The sequence below is a fragment of the Castor canadensis genome, chromosome 15 (genome assembly GCF_047511655.1).
Source record: "Castor canadensis chromosome 15, mCasCan1.hap1v2, whole genome shotgun sequence".
Classification (NCBI taxonomy): Eukaryota; Metazoa; Chordata; class Mammalia; order Rodentia; family Castoridae; genus Castor; species Castor canadensis.
In genome coordinates, this window is record NC_133400.1 from 34353048 (window position 1) to 34364514 (window position 11467).

General features: G+C 50.0%; 1 protein-coding gene across 6 annotated transcripts; it reads left to right on the forward strand.

Annotated features, from left to right (window-relative positions):
* Positions 1-2475: 2475 nt before the first annotated feature.
* On the forward strand, positions 2476-10361 carry Snx20 (sorting nexin 20). 6 transcript variants are annotated; one of them, XM_074056016.1, is made up of 4 exons: positions 2476-2607; positions 5278-5416; positions 6710-6942; positions 8404-10361. In XM_074056016.1, exons 2-4 carry the CDS (start codon positions 5287-5289, stop codon positions 9151-9153), a joined length of 1113 nt encoding a protein of 370 aa, XP_073912117.1. In that variant the 5' UTR covers positions 2476-2607; positions 5278-5286; the 3' UTR covers positions 9154-10361. The 6 variants fall into 6 exon arrangements, with proteins under 6 accessions (XP_073912117.1, XP_073912119.1, XP_073912120.1 ...); XM_074056018.1 differs by having other exon boundaries at positions 8435-10361; XM_074056019.1 differs by having other exon boundaries at positions 6791-6942.
* Positions 10362-11467: the final 1106 nt, after the last annotated feature.

The following is an 11467-nucleotide window of genomic DNA, read 5'->3' on the forward strand; positions in this document are numbered from 1 at the left end:
TGGGGCTTGCCAAGGGCCTTGCACATGCTAGGCAAGCACTCTACTACTTGAGCCACACCCCTGGCCCCTTTCGGTTTGTATTTTGTTTTTGAGATAGGGCCTAGCTATCTTTGCTGAGGCTGGCCTCAACTTCGCGGCCCTCTTGCCTTGCCTCTTGAAAAACTGGTATTACAGACACGTGCTACTACAGCTGGTTTCATGCTGGGAGTCCTGCCAAGCAGCATGAGGCAGAGAAGACTGAAATGTGGCCCACACACAAGGGACACCCTGGCTAACAGGTCAGAGGCACGTCATACATGGTAGTTCCCTTGAGCTAGTCCTAGAAGCAGACTTACATTTGTGATGTAAGTGAAGTGGGATTAGACGGTCGTTTCAATAATCAAGGTCACTAAGTAAGCGGGTGCATTCTAGAGCCCCAAAAGGGAAGGCAAACCATGGCGGTGTTAGAATAACATCAGTTGCCGGCACTCGCTCAGCACAACACTGCACTGCTCCAAATGCCTTGCACATCTTAATTCACCGCAAGCCTCAATGGCCTGGGAGGGTGTTGCAATCAGGAAGGAATCTCCACGACCTTGGCTATGAAAGAAAGATTTATATGGTCAAATACTTTAAAGTTGGCAGCCTCTATTCATTATAAGATCCATTAAGTAAATCCAAATGCAAACCACAGGAGGGAAAGAATAATGAGAGGCATATATACCCAAATGAGTACATAAAGAATACCTGCAGGGCTGGTGGACTGGCTCAAGTGGCAGAGCACCTGCCTAGCAAGTGTGGGTTTAAACCCCAGCACTGCCAAAATTAAAAAAGTAAGTAAAATTGTACCTTCTTAGAAAAAAAAAAAAGAATACCTGCAAAACATCAAAAAATAATTCAAGACAGGGCTAGGGAGTGCGGCTAAAGTGGTAAAGCTCCTGCCTGGCAAGCACAAGGCCTTAAGTTCAAACCCCAGCACGACCAAAAAAAATTTTTTTTAATTCAAGACAAATGATCCGTGGACTTGAACAGACACTGAAGGGCTACGGATGGGAAGTAAGTCCGTGAAAGATGCTCACCCTCACCAGCCTTTAGGGAAATGCAACTTAAAACCATGACGAAACATCACTGCACACCCAATAGCATGGCTGCCATAGAGAATACTGACAGCATCGAGTGCAGGTGGGAAGGTGAAGGATCTAGAACTCACACTGCCCAAAGCTAGAGAGGATGCCAATGGCAGGGCCACACTGGAACATGATTTGGCATTAGTACCTTAAGCCCCTCCTACTCAAAGGCCCAGTCATTTCCTGTCTGATAATTACGCAGACTTGGATAAATGTGTAAGAACTTAACCAGCAGTACCAAGCACAATGGCCATCCTCAAAACAACCCAAACGTGCACCAGCAGATCCAAAAAGGATGAGTGGTGATAAGTCCAAATAATGTAGCAATGTGAGAAGATAAAAATGTAAAACTCTGGCTACAGAAACACACACAGACTCCGATGACTCGCAAATGTCAACAGAAAGAAGCAAACAGTATCTACAGCTCAATTTATGCAAAATTCAAACGCTAGCAACATGAACTCAAGCGTCTAGGGACCTACAAATAGGTGGTAAATTCATAAAGCAAAGAATGACACCTGCAGCATTGGGACTGTGACCTCTGCTGCAGAGAGAGGGAATCATGGCTAGGAAGATGGCAAGGTTCTATTTTTTGTCCTGCTCCAGCTTCTTGCCCCTAAAGTTAAACATGTAGCCATGAGTCACACCCTACACAGGGCTTTGACTTTTCTAGAGCTTTCTGCCAGTAGCGTTGTATGCAGCTTTGCACTAGACAGGTCTGAGACGTTTTACACCAGGCACTGGCCCTGCGATCTCCTAGCTCTGTGCCCCAGGCCTCAGTTTTCCCACCTGTCAAGGGCGCAGTTCCCCATTATGACTCGCTCCGAGGGTAGGGCAATAAGTGTTTCAGAGTGCTAGGGTGAGAGGTGATTGGAGCACAAGGAGTCTTCATAACTGGATTAACACCATTAGTGTGAGAGGCAATTGGTTATCCCAAGAGTAGGTTTGATATAAGGTTGGCTCCCTCTTGCCCTTTCACCTTCTGCCACTTTATCTCACATGCAGCATGAGAGACTTCTCCAGACACTGCCCCTATCTGCAGGACTTCCCAGCCTCCAAACTGTCAGCTAAATAAATCTCTTTTCTTTGTAATTCATCCAATCTGTGGTCTTCTGTCATAGCAACAGAGGACTAAAACAAAGGCCTTTGAGGGTGACAATCCTAATGCCAGAGATTGTGCAGGCTCCTAAAGAACAGCGAGGCTGCTGGGAATGAGGGCAAGCTGGACTCCTGAGGGCTGACCCTGCCAGCCCTGCCACGTTGTCCTGCAGGTACCTCAAGCCGTCTGTCAGTGGGGCCCAGAAGACATCTTTCACCAGCCAATGGGCTGGGGCCATCAAGGGCAGGTCACACAGCCTATTTCCTGGTTTCAAACAGGGAACTTAGCAAAGCAAAGCAGCAGACACTCAGCCAGTCACTTGCCAGAACTTGGAAGAAAGAGCGGAAGGGGCTATGTGACCCTCTCCTGGCCCCTGGACCCCACAGAGCCTGAAGACCTCAGGTCGGTCAGTGTTTGATCCTGAGTTTAATTGGCTTCTGCCTACTGTGGCCCTTTCTCCTCATCCTGGGGCCTTCTCAGTACTTGTTGGGGGCAGAGTGGGAGGGAGAAAGGTTGGTGACAGATTCTACATGTAGGGCTCTCCTTAATGCTTTGGGGCAGAGCAGGGAACAGCTACCCCAACCCTCCCCCCATCACCTCAATTCCTTTTGAAATGCCAGAAATTTGTACGATCCTCTTGGTCAAGCTGTGCTTCTCAAACACAGAGATCCTGCATCTGCCCAGCCCCAAGGCCTTGCAGACTCCAAGGCCCACCCAAGACACTTTACCTGGGTGCTCTGGGTATTGAGAGCTAGAAAAATTTGTTTTAGAACATTCTCAGGTACCCTACCCACTCCAGCAAGGATTCTGATGCACACTCACACTTGGGAGCCCCTACCCTTGGCTAGGCTTCTCAGTTGAGTGTTTGGGCTTCCAAGGGAGCCCACCTTTCCCTGGAAGGGCAGCTGTGGGTTGCCTTGGCTGGACACCACAGTAAAGACCTGGGAAAGCTGGTCATGAGGCCAGGGCTTATCATAAAAATTGAATTCAGTGGCCAAGGCCAGCTGCTCTTGGGCTTTTACTTTACTCTCTTTAAATGAGTGATTCCCGGTTAGTGGCCCAAGTTCCTGTCTCCCAGGGCAGGCCACGGGGCTTTATTTCTCTCTGCTAGAGGCTCCTCCCAGAAAGCTAGCAGGGGCTCTGCTGATGGCCTGTGTGCCCATCAGAACTGGACATGGCAGGGCCCCTGAAGGAGGACATAGGTCAGGCACCTGGGAGAAAAAGTGGAGGATGTTTAAGAATGCAGAGCTGGAGGGAGTAGGAGCTGAAGCTTCTCTATCCTCTGGGCAAAGTACAGGCCTCCACGCCAGCAGCACCAACGTTTGCAGTGTTTTGTCATAAAATCTAAAAATCTTTGCTACAGAGGCTGTGAGGAGAGGAGGGAAGGGCTCAAAGTACCCTGGTGTGATGGTCACCAAAGAACTTTTGGAGCAATGGGACTGCTTTCCCATTTCACAAATAGAGAAACCAAAGCTGGTAAATAAGTGAGACGTGCAAGCTATAGCCTGCTCAGGTGTGTGCAGTCCTGGGCCATCCAGGCCCCGGCTCTGTGCTTCAGTTTGTGCATCTATACAAGGTGAGGTTGGATTGAGGGTCCCTGAAGGCACCTACTGGACAATTGCCCAGTGGCCACTTGGGAAATGCTCCAGGTTCCTTCCAACTGCTACAGCAACAGCAGCCCCTGCTCTCGCTTCAGGGGTTCAGCCCCACTGGCTTCTGCCTCCCCAGGCCAGGCCCTCAGAAGAGGGCTCTCATGTCTACATCAGGAGACCACAGGGACACCACAGGAGGGGCTTGGATCTCCCTTCCCTCTAGGGTATAGTCAGCCAGGAAGTTCAGACCTGGGAACTGGAATCAAATGTCCAGAGTTAGTCCTGGCTTTGTGTGCAGCTTCCTCAGGTCCCGGTGTAAAGGAGGTGTGGTCATTGTATCCTCTTTATTCTGAATTTCTACATCTAAGTGTTGTCCCAGCCACTTGCTCTGTCTGAGCAAATCTTTTAATTGTCTCTTTCTCTAATTTGCGCTATTTGTAATTCTATTCCAGTTTATAGTTTCATTTATAACCATTTATTTCATAACTGTTTCTCAAAGCATCTAGTGTATGCCAGATACTAAAAACAGGGACAGCTCTACAGGGCCTGGTGTGTTCAGGGCCCCAGGCTGTTCTCCACTGGGTTGGCCTGACTTAGTGCTCACACCAGCCTCATGAAGGTGGGTTCTGCTATTATGCCCAGTTTATAGGACACCACGAGAAGCTGAGTGACTTGCCATCTACCACGATACCTCATTTACTTATCTGAGTCACAGAGTTACTACATAAATTAGTGCCCAGGAGCCTACTGCCTATTCTCCCTGTTCACCTCGGGAAGGCCAGCTTGGGTTTGCGTCCAGCCCTGTGTTTGAGCCGATCACATCTCAGTTCCTTTGTCTCAAAGTGGAGACAAGAACAGTTCCTATGACAATTGTGGTGAGATTAAGCAAGAGAGCATGTTGAGGGCAGGTATATGACCAGTATATCACAGGCATTTGGGACAAATTCTGCTTTACTCATTGGTCCATTCATCAGCCTAGTCACCTTGGGGTAGACTTCAGTTTCCTTATCTGTTATTTGGGGGGGGGGAATGATAGATTTTTGTGGGTATTAAATTAGATAGGGAGTGTGAAGAACTAGGGAAGTATGAGGTGGGCATAATAAGCTATCAGTAAATGCAGACTGACAGACAGAAGCTAGGTAGAGGATACCTGCATGTAGTAATATAACATTGACATTCATCAAGACAAACCAGCATCTTTCTCCCAAGTAATCTCCAGTCATTACCTTGGCGGGAAACCACCTCACTTGAAATCAATTGTACAAGAATCCCAGAAGGGTTTGGGCCTCTTGGGAGCAGTTGGCTGGCGGAGGGGTGGACCCAGGTTTGATCTGGCAGCTAGGTGGGCAGTGTGGGCCCAGCAGGGAGACCATTGTCACTCCCTCAGCCTGCCAGCAGGAATATAATAGGTATTCCAACCCCCCAACACCCAGGACCTCCAGGAGTGGGTATTCACTGTTCTCCCTTGCACCCCTGGCAGCCTTGCATCATGGCAAGTCCTCAGCGCCCTGGGAACCCTGGCTGGATGGGACCCATAACGCAGAGCACATCAAGGACTGAGCAGGAAGCATCAGCCATGGATCCAGACCTCCCATGTCCAGGACCTAAGAGACTCTTAGGTGGGCTTGAGGTTCAGGGCTCAGGGAAGGGGACAGAGGTTCAAAGACATTTGGAGTACTTCAGTGGGTGCACCAAGCATCTACTGCTGGGCAGCCTCTTAACCTTGGTCATCCCAAGGGAGAGACAAGACAAGGATTTGGTACAGGTTGTTTACCTCAGAGGCATGGCAGGGAAAAAAGTTGTCTACCTGCGAGGCACGGCAGGGAACAGGACAGAGAGGGAGGAACGGACAAGAAGCCTGTACTTGGGATCACAGGCCTGAGTCAGGTAACTGGGGCTCATGCCAGCGGGGCCCCCTGAGTTGTCACATCTAAGGGATGAGGAAGCCAGGCAATTATCCAACAGTCTCATCCTGTGTGGGCTGAGGAGGCCTCCTAAACACGCTGCTGTGTGCCCCAGAAAGACCTCAGGGCGGCAGTCATAGTTGCTTCTTGAACCGGAAGTGTGTTCCAGAACACTGTTAGGGCACCAACCAAAGCACTGAGGATGTCAGCTGTAGCGCCATCTCCTGGCACAAATCCCTTCTTACAATCGTTTAAGACTGACCCCCTGAAGGCCTCCAGTGTTCAATCAGAGAAAGGGGAACAGATCAAACACTGTGCTGGCCTTAAAGCTCAGGAGGGAAATGTCTGGGCAGAATAATTAGAAATGACACAGAAAAACTATCAAAACAAGGAGGGTGGCTATGGCTGTAATGCCACAGGGCTGCTGAAGTGGCACGTGGGCTGCATGGACCCAGTAGACAAGGACTTCTGGAGCCTACAGTCCTTGCAGTAATGCACAAGTATTTGCATGATATGGGTGGGGAAAGCGTCTAAGCTCTCTCTAGATTCTCCAGGGGTGGTGGGGTCAAGTGAGGCTTAAGCGACACTGTTGGTTTCCAGCTGAGGAATGGGAGCATTGGATTTGAGGCAGAGGAGTAGCATTTGTGAGGAAAGGCAGTGATAAGAGAGGATGAGGAGGGGCCAGCCAGGCTGAGGCTGGCACACAACTGTCCCATAGCTGGTGTGTGATCGAGAGGTCCTTGCAGCAACCATAGAGTCTGTACTATGGAGGCCTCAGGAGCCTGGGTCCCTGATGTTAGGAGTATGGGGTTTCATAATGGTCCATCTGCAGCCGGAAGTGGGTGAGGCAACACATCCATGCTGCATTTCATAACCTAGAAACAGCTGGGAGTGATGGCTGTTGTTTGAGGTTGACGGGGTGGGTGGGTATAGCCATGTTGGGCACAGGTGTCCAGCTCATGCCCCCACTGGCCCTATAAGTGTTATAAATGCTGATTCTCACCCCAGACAGAACCAGCCATCTCCCCCAGCCCTTGCCTCTGAAGGATGCTGCCCTGGTGCAGATCCCTGAGGGGGCTGTCCTTCCAGATGACCACAGTGGCCCAAGCTCCAACTCAAGCATGACCACACGAGAGCTGCAGGAGAACTGGCAGAAGGAGAAGGGCCGCTGGAAACCCGTGAGGTTGCTCTTTGAGATCGCCTCAGCCCGCATTGAGGAGAGAAGAGTCTCCAAGTTTGTGGTAAGCTGAGATGGGGAAATGACCAGATCCCAGAGCCCCTGTCCTGCCTTCTGCCTGGCCTGGGCAAGCTTTGTGAGACCTCAGCCTTCCCACCTGTGGAATGGGTATTCATACACACTTGCAGAGGAGAAATGGGAGGTTCCATGTTTGGTCCTGGAAGGATTAGAGATGTGTGAATCACAGAAGGAAGCAGCCCAGTTCAACCTTATGTTATCAGATGTTAGTCACCTGTGTTCCTTCTTCACCAATTATATATCCTTGCATCATTTACTATGATTATTTGCTTACTTTTTCCCTTTGAATGATTTACTTTTTAAAAATACTAAATACATTTCGGTGAAAGACACATGACACAGAGGAAAAGTAATTATGAAAGTAAATACACAGAAAGCTAAGCTCTGTTATTACACTCTGGCTGGTTACCATGGTACAGAAAGCTCCGTGCTTGAGGCTGCTGTCTTTGTTAGACTGGAATTTCAGCCTGGGTTGGGAGGATGGAAGAGATAAGCTTTACCTTTCCTTTCCTTGCCACTGAGTGACAATTGCATGTTTGGCACAGTTGCCGCGGCTTCGGAGCATTAACTCATTCAATTCTCAACCCGTGCATGAGTAGGTATTATTCTTATCCTCAACTCATGTGCAAGAAGACTGAGGCTGAGAGGTTAAATTACCTGTCCAGACCACGCAGCAAGATTGGGGTGGGGCAGGAGTTAGAATCCAGACAGTCTGGAAGCACAAAGAGAACTGAAAGGGAGTAATGTTCTTGTTCAATAACATTATTTAGATGTCATGCCAGGGCACCTAAATAATGTTATACAGTAGATGGAACCAATTCCCAGGTGTTCTACACAGGACATCACAGTTGTAACCCAAGCTCACCAGTGCAGGACACAGAGGCTCAGTTTTGACAATACAAAGACAAAAGTGGCCCTTTGCACTAGCAGGTTCCTGTGCTCCTTTTCCTCTCAGATGTCTCCAGGCGCTGTGTTTGTTATCCCAGGGTTGATGCTTGCCATGAATCGTCTTTATAGCCCAGCAGAGGAAGGAAAAAGGGTAATGGGGCTAGGAGGTTGAATATGACCTTATATGTACAGTATATTCATGTATGTAAATGTAAAAAGGGTATTGGAGTGAATATGACCTTATATACATTATATGCATGTATGGAAGTGTCCAAATGAAACCCATTATTCTGTACAATTAATATATGCTAAAAATAAATAAATACACTATCCAACAAACAAAAACAGAATCACAGCCAGGCATATCCAGGCACTGCTTTAATCCCAAGGGTGGAGACAAGAGGACTGCAAATTCCAGGCCAGCCTGAACTATATTAATGAAACCCTGTCTTCACAAACAGAAAAAAAAAAAGTTTGCATATAAAGATAACCCATTTCCTGAGTGTGTTTATGATTATCCTCCTCATTGTCTTCCTTCGTGGGCGGGCTCGGGACGCAGCCAAAGGCTCTGTCCTGCTCTCCGCGCACAGGTGTACCAGATCGTGGTCATCCAGACCGGGAGCTTCGACAGCCACAAAGCGGTGGTGGAGCGGCGCTACTCCGACTTCGAGAAGATGCACAAGAGCCTCCTGAAGTCGTTCGGGGAGGAGATCGAGGACGTGGCTTTCCCCCGCAAGCACCTGACCTGCAACCTGGCGGCGGCGACGATCAGCGAGCGCGCGCGGTTGCTCAAGGACTACCTGCGCCAGCTCTACGCCATCCGCGCCGTGCGCCGCTCGCGCGACTTCGTGGACTTCCTCACGCGGCCCGAGCTGCGCGAGGCCTTCGGCTGCCTGCGCGCCGGCCAGTACGCGCGGGCGCTGGACGTCCTGGGCCGCGTGCTGCCGCTGCAGGAGAAGCTGACGGCGCACTGGCCGCCCGCTCTGGTCCCCGCGCTCTGCGCGGTGCTCGTGTGCCACCGCGACCTGGAGCGCCCCGCCGAGGCCTTCGCGGCCGGCGAGCGCGCCCTGCACTGCCTGCAAGCGCGCGAGGGCCACCGCTACTACGTCCCTCTGCTGGAAGCCATGGTCCGCCTGGCCTACGAGCTGGGCAAGGATTTAGTGTCGCTACAGGGCAGGCTGGACGACAGCCGGCTCCGGAAGCCCAGCCACGGAGGCTTCACCCTGAAAGAGCTCACTGTCCGGGAGTATCTGCCCTAAGCCAGCCCTGGGCGCCTGGGGCACAGCAGGAGATGCTGGTTCCCTACTGATGGTGGACTGATTTGGGCTTCATTTTTAACGCCAGGAGCCGTTTGGGGCTGTGACTTGCTGGATGGCTCTGGACAAACCCCTCTTTTAAGCCATACGGAATAGAGGGGCTTCTAGGACCCTATGAAGGCCCCTGTGTGTATCCTGTGTCTCTGGATGCCAGCCTTGCTTCATCTCAAAACCACAACTGCCAGAAGTTTGGAACCATGTTTATGTGAACAGCCAGAGGGCAGGTTTACGTTGCTCATCACCGGCCAAGTGCAGTCCATTTCCTTGCTGATGGCGCTCCAGCTGCCCTGGTCCTTTCTCTGCTGTATCTGCCTCTGTGTTGCTTACAAATATTCCCACCCCTTATCTGGATAGTCTAGCTCTTCCCCTTACCTTGTAGACCTCACTCAGTGAAGCAAAAGCTCACCTGTTGCTCCCCACCCCCAACCCCGAGGGTGGAGGTCATATGTGATTCTCAGAAGGGTAAAAGGCCAGAAAGCAACAGTGGCATAAGATTCTGTGGCACAGGCATTTTAAGCAAGGGACATTGACAGTGATTTCTCTGGCTGGTTTGTGGGAACACATTGTCTAGGGGTGGGTTTTCCATTCATAAGGCAACTGTTCCTATGGCTTTCCTAGGTTACATACATAGCCCCAGAAGGAAGTGGAATGATATTCAGTGGGTCATCTGGATAGAAAAGGGGCTGTATCCTCAACAGCTCCCCTTGGGAGTGGCAGTGTTCCTGTAACCTCTCTGATGGATTGGGGTGCCCTGAATGAGGTTCACACTCCAAACCCCAGGGGAGGGGGAGTCTGGACTAAGGGTTCAGGCTAGTTTAGGGCCAATATGTGTTTGAGGCTGGAACCCCTGAAGACCTGTCTGAGCTTATCAAGGTGAACTAAGAGACCATAATTTGGAAACCTTAATATGGCGCACCACTTTGACCTGGGCAGGGATCTGGTCAAGGTGGCCATCAACAAGCAATCGCCAAACTGCACCAGAACCTGTTCGACACTGACACCTTGTGGCAGTTTCTGCAGTAACCCTCTTGGGCTCTGCCCTGGAGGTGAGCAGAGACCCCTCCAGACAAAGAAAGCCTTCGCCAGGCCTCTCAATTTCTCCAGGAGAAAAACATTCAAGTAGGAGATGGTCAGACTTCTTGGAAAGCTGGGCATGTGGGAAAGTCAAGTGTTAAGTGGAAAAATAAAAGCAGTGAGTCTATTTGCAATGGTGAAGCAGCTCATACTGATTGTTACAAATTATTTTGTTAAATTTAAAATGTTCTCCATTACAAATGCACCAACTCATTAAGAAAGAAAAAATGTTCAGTGGGCTGTTTAACAGAAGATTCTGAAAAAAAAAAGCTGAGAAACCAAAGACTCGGATGCCCAGTGGAAGGGTGAATGTGAGATAACAGTTCCACTGAGGTTTGAACTTCTACACCAAAGCTTGTGTTGAACTGTAACCCCCATTGTGGAGGACCAGGGGGTGTTAAGTTAATCCAAAAGTGGTGTGTGGAGGTGGGATGCTTTTGAGGTAGTTAGATTTAGACAAGGTTGTGAGGATGGGGGTCCTATGACTGCACTAAGGACCATCTAAGAACGGGAAGAAGGACTTGCTGTCTCACCTCGTGAAACCCTGCACAGCCTGAGACTCTGCAGAGTCTAGCCCTCATCCAATACAGACTCCTGACTTTGGACCTCCAGGACCGTGAACTGAATAAATCTTTGTTCGTTAGGAATTACCCAGTCTAGGGCATCCACTTAGAGCAACAGAAAACAGACTGAGACACTTGCTATGCATACAGGGCAATGAGGACATTACCTGAATCAACCTTGACACTGGATGGAGGGAGGGAAGCCCCTGAGAATTTGGACTGCAATCTAGTACACATCCACATTTGGGGGCTGAGTGCACATACCATGATCCAAGGTAACTCCAGCAGATAGTTGTATTAAAGGAGTCTCATTGGAGGTGTGCCTGCTGCAAATGCAAATTCCCACTAAAGGAAGTCAACAAGGATTTCTTTCAGTCAATGAAGAAAGTAATGCATTAAAATGTGGGGGGAAATGCACACAAAAAGAGAAAATAGCTACACGGGATAGAAAAGACCCACAGAAGCATATAGGGGAGTCCCCATCACACCCTCAGAAGGGCTGGGCCCTACACAGTGCATGGGCCTCCCCAACAGGGGCCAGTCAACAGGGCAGCTTTGGGGTCTCAGCGCTCCTCTTCTTGGCAATGCTCGATGCTGCCCTCCCCAGTTCTTCCAACAAGTCTTGGCCCATGGGTGCACTGGAGTTGCTACAGTCATGCACCCGGGGTCC